The 4,159-nt window shown below is 33.4% G+C and overlaps 1 protein-coding gene across 4 annotated transcripts; it reads right to left on the bottom strand.

The window, feature by feature from the left end:
- Positions 1-489: 489 nt before the first annotated feature.
- Positions 490-3,950, bottom strand: Atg13 (Autophagy-related 13). 4 transcript variants are annotated; one of them, XM_012362455.2, is made up of 5 exons: positions 3,268-3,949; positions 2,246-2,594; positions 1,892-2,075; positions 1,463-1,790; positions 490-1,119 (listed from the first exon to the last, which is right to left on the bottom strand). In XM_012362455.2, exons 1-5 carry the CDS (start codon positions 3,421-3,423, stop codon positions 907-909), a joined length of 1,230 nt encoding a protein of 409 aa, XP_012217878.1. In that variant the 5' UTR covers positions 3,424-3,949; the 3' UTR covers positions 490-906. The 4 variants fall into 4 exon arrangements, with proteins under 4 accessions (XP_012217878.1, XP_012217880.1, XP_012217879.1 ...); XM_012362457.2 differs by having other exon boundaries at positions 1,472-1,790; XM_012362456.2 differs by having other exon boundaries at positions 3,274-3,948.
- Positions 3,951-4,159: the final 209 nt, after the last annotated feature.

Here is a 4,159-nt window from a genome sequence, read left to right as displayed (position 1 = left end):
GTTTCCACTACCTACTTTAAGGTACTATCACATTAATTAAGTTCCATTTCTATTGCATTTTCTAGTTTCTTTTTCCTTTTTCTTCTTTCAAATAAAAAATGTCCTTGACATTTGAACATTATGTAAGAATAATCTTTAGTTTTATTCACAAATATATAAAACATGACAAATTACTATAAATTATATTAAAATAGAAACTCACTAAAATTATATTATTCTTTTGAATCTCCTGCTCCAAAATTTTAATATACATTTACTTAATAAACATTATATTTTTATTTATAGTGCAAAGTTAAAATGTATTAAAACCAATAAATCTCTAGATCAAATAGTTTTTTTCTGTACTACAGTAGATCTACGAATTGCCTGTAATATAACGTAGCTTGCAAAATCAAAAAAAATTTTGAAAATATTGCAAAGGATATTTAGTGATTAAAGTGAATAAAATCATGTTTTATTAATAAGACACTAAGAAAAATAATAAAAATGTTCATGTAATCAACTTATATTTATTGATAAATCTTATGGTATTCAAGTGCAATTTACATTTTATACAAGCAATAAATTATGTTAAGTAATCAATTATCACAACTAGTGTTTGCTCTGCTGATTATATTACATAAAATTTATGCAACATATATAATATATATTAGCAAAACACTTGAGCGAACAGTTTTATTCTGAGTATTGAAAGAGACCGATCGTTTCAAGACTTCAAATCTTTCAAATGTCATGATTACAACGTTGAAAAAGTCTTAACGTTACTCGATGCAAAAAACAATAATTTATTAATGTCCTTATATATAAACGACAAGGCGATAAAAAAAGACTTTAATGTTTAACACGATAGCAACAGTGAATATAATCGAGTCTCTGTTTGAAAGCAGAGACCAGCAAAATTCAGCTTTAATTATTATTCTCGGTCTGACACAATGATGTCAGAATGTCCTCGTAGTGTTGTATATTAGTTTCGAATGTTTCCAATTGTTTCGTAAGATCTCCCAGTTGTTCCGCAAGCGTTCTTTCTTCCATGAAGGCTTGCAATTGCGGAGCGCTCTGACATTCCCGATAAAACGCTCCCACGTCGCTATTAGTGTTCGTGACTGCGAAAGGCGTTTTCTGTAACAATATTCGACATTCATTTTCTGCACACATACACACACAGTGCGAAATTTGTTCAGTCAATAAAAGCAAAAATATTTCACCTAATGTATAGAAATAAATATGTATAGAATGTACATGAATATGTATATAGAATATGTATGAATATGTATAGAAATGTATACAAATATATCAATTGCGTAAACTTCAAGTTAATAAACTAAATAATTTCTTACGATGCAAAATATAAAATATTTCCATATAATTAGGCGAAATATTTCCATGTATTACGCAAATTTCACACACAGTAAGACGTAACATCATGACTGTTGTGATACTTTGGATTAGGAGCATCAATTACCAAATCTACCATAATAAAATCATCGTTGGCACTAGTCATTGAACAACTACTCCTTCTAGATCCGTTTTGAGAGGCGCATTTTGAAGTTGTATTATCATTACTAAGTCTTTCGTTATTTCCGTTGTTGCTATCGGTTGCGGTAGCTGCAGTCTTTGTATTTATAGGATCTACTAGTGACACCGGAGGAGGAGACGTTTGTTTAGGTGTCAATAGGGAACTGAATGGTACATCTGGTATCACCAGATCCTCCTCGTTAACGATGACAGGCTTGTTTATTACAAATGCGCCAACTTTGATGGTATCGCTAAGAGACTTCGACGTTTCCTCGCTATAAATTTGATTTAAAGTACATTAAAATATGTATATATATTTTTAATTAAATGTTTTTGTAAAATGTGTGCTTCGTGACTTTGGATTGCTATCACTGACCTTTGTTGATACCGTGCATGACGTGGACTTAAATCCGAATGAAAATGATCACTCTTAAGCATGATAGAATCACGTCCTTTATGAGTGGGTGATATGGTCATTTTTGTTCTGTAAGAGACTGATAATTGTATGGTACCTACTGGAGTACACAATTGACCTACTCTTACATGTTTATAATTATCGCCTGTTGTGAAATAAATAATATTTATTAGCACTATACAACATTCTATATAGAAAAAATATATGTATTATAATTTATTCAGATGTACATTCAAGATTTTTCAATTTGTTGCACAATTTGTTATGCATAAAAAGACAACTTTGAACTTCTTGACTTAAATAATCGAGTTATACCTAAGTTATGTAGCTGAGGCTCTCCCATATATATTCGATAGCACATCGTGTAAGCGTCGGGTCCTTGTCGCCTGCTCAGTTTGTAAGCAGGTGTGACTCTTGACACGGAAAGCAAAGATTTTAACAAGATCCCCATTCTGTTATATACAGTATACGTTATTCGCACTGTCGAATCGCTCTGTTCCGGCAAAACGCCGAGGCTCCAAGTTTCCAAAATCATCTTGTCACCTTCCACTGTTTTCAGAGAGATTTCTATGCAGAGAGGTACAGTAGAACTTACTATCTCTCCACAAAGTGCCTTCTTAGCATCAGCTGAGACATCCGGTAGTTCTTTTATTGCCAGATTAAACTACAGAATCAAACATGAACATATTTTAATTCCTTTACGCATTACAACATATTCATATAAATGTAAACAGTACAGATTATACAATTTATTTGATTCAATTCAATATTTTAGTCTGCTGATAGAATTCTTTTTAAAAGATAATAGTTTCTACACAAAATTTAAGCAAAAAATTTATTATTTTCTTATAATTTGCAAATATAATGAAAATATAATCAAAATAAGATAATCAGAAAGAAATATTGCAGAGAAATTTCTAGTCACACTGAATAGATAAGTAAAAAGTATAAATAATAAGTATAAATGAATGTATTGAATATATAATTTGTAGAAATTATAATCTCTCGAAGATACTATCTGTGTAGACCAAAACATTGAGAATTAATCCTGCTATATGTTTCTTTCTCATTTCACTTATTTCTTATACATGTTTAGTATATTTCAATTCCAAGAAGATTTATGTTTTAATTTTTTTAATCAAATATATTTGTTTTTTTATTGCATAAATGTTTCAAAACAATTACTGGAACAATAAAATTTAGATATATTTGCAACAGTATCTATACAGAATCATTAGCTGTTAAAAATATCGAAATACATAAAATAGACCTGAACAGAGCAGCGAAGAGCAGCAGGATAAAACCAAACAAATTGCACGGACTAGAGCAAACTTTACTTTTACCCAATCGCCGGCCGAAGAATCCGGTCTGCACGTGGTGTTGACTTTCTGGCCCGATCTCGACTGTACGATAATCTGGGCGGCTCTTAGTGCCAGGTACTTCGTAAACTTCTCCAAGTCCTTCTTATCCTGCATGCTTAGCTGTGTTGACATCGTATATGACCTTGACAATGACCGGTCGTCTCATAGGAATTCCTTGAACGCGCCGGAACGAAGGACACGTAGCACCATAACGGAACAGCACCGCATTGTTGGCTCGCGAGACCGCGTCTGTCACACCCGTACTTGCGATCGCTTATGCGTCTCACTCGACCCACACTGGGTGCACTTTGAACTTTTTACTTAGGCATTCAAGGTTGTAAGCAGAATTGATCTTACACGTGATACACTCCCTTGAAAAATTCCTCGGCAGACTCAACATCGTCGCCACGTTTCGTTGAGTTGCACACGAGTGCGTGGCAGGTGGTGACCCTTGTCTCTCTTTTTGAAAAACCGAATATCTGCACCGCGTATAATTGTTAGAAAAGGAAACGGTCAATCAGGCAGATCGATAAAAAAACCTGATAAGGCTTACTTGCGAGAACTGTCCAAAACACGCGGAAATACCGACAAGATTTCGTCCTTTCTACTTTTGCGACACATCACAGAGATCGATCGAAGGAGAAATGTCATCAACTAGAGGGCGAATCCTAACGTTTTCTCTCTAGACTAGCCACTTTGGAAAGATACTAGATAAAAGTCCCTAGAAAATTTAACCAAAAAATCCCTAAAATCTTTAGCCGAGGGTGTTTACGATAATTCAAGTTCGAGTTAAGCCGAGAGCACAAGCTTTTACATAAAGCATAACGCATAAGCATAAGGAAATTGATTGGTCTATATATAAGCATAA

This window comes from Linepithema humile, chromosome 1, assembly GCF_040581485.1.
Source record: "Linepithema humile isolate Giens D197 chromosome 1, Lhum_UNIL_v1.0, whole genome shotgun sequence".
NCBI classification, from domain to species: domain Eukaryota; kingdom Metazoa; phylum Arthropoda; class Insecta; order Hymenoptera; family Formicidae; genus Linepithema; species Linepithema humile.
Note: the sequence above shows the minus strand (reverse complement) of the source record. Positions and strands in the feature narration are given on the sequence as shown.

Excerpts from the sequence above, each read along its gene's own strand:
- Atg13 (XM_012362455.2), bottom strand. The coding sequence starts at position 3,423 with ATGTCAACACAGCTAAGCATGCAGGATAAGAAGGACTTGGAGAAGTTT. Across the intron at positions 2,595-3,267 it reads CGGCCGGCGATTGGGTAAAA|TTTAATCTGGCAATAAAAGA; the intron begins GTAAAGTTTGCT and ends TTGATTCTGTAG. Across the intron at positions 1,120-1,462 it reads ATTTTATTATGGTAGATTTG|AAAACGCCTTTCGCAGTCAC; the intron begins GTAATTGATGCT and ends ATATTGTTACAG.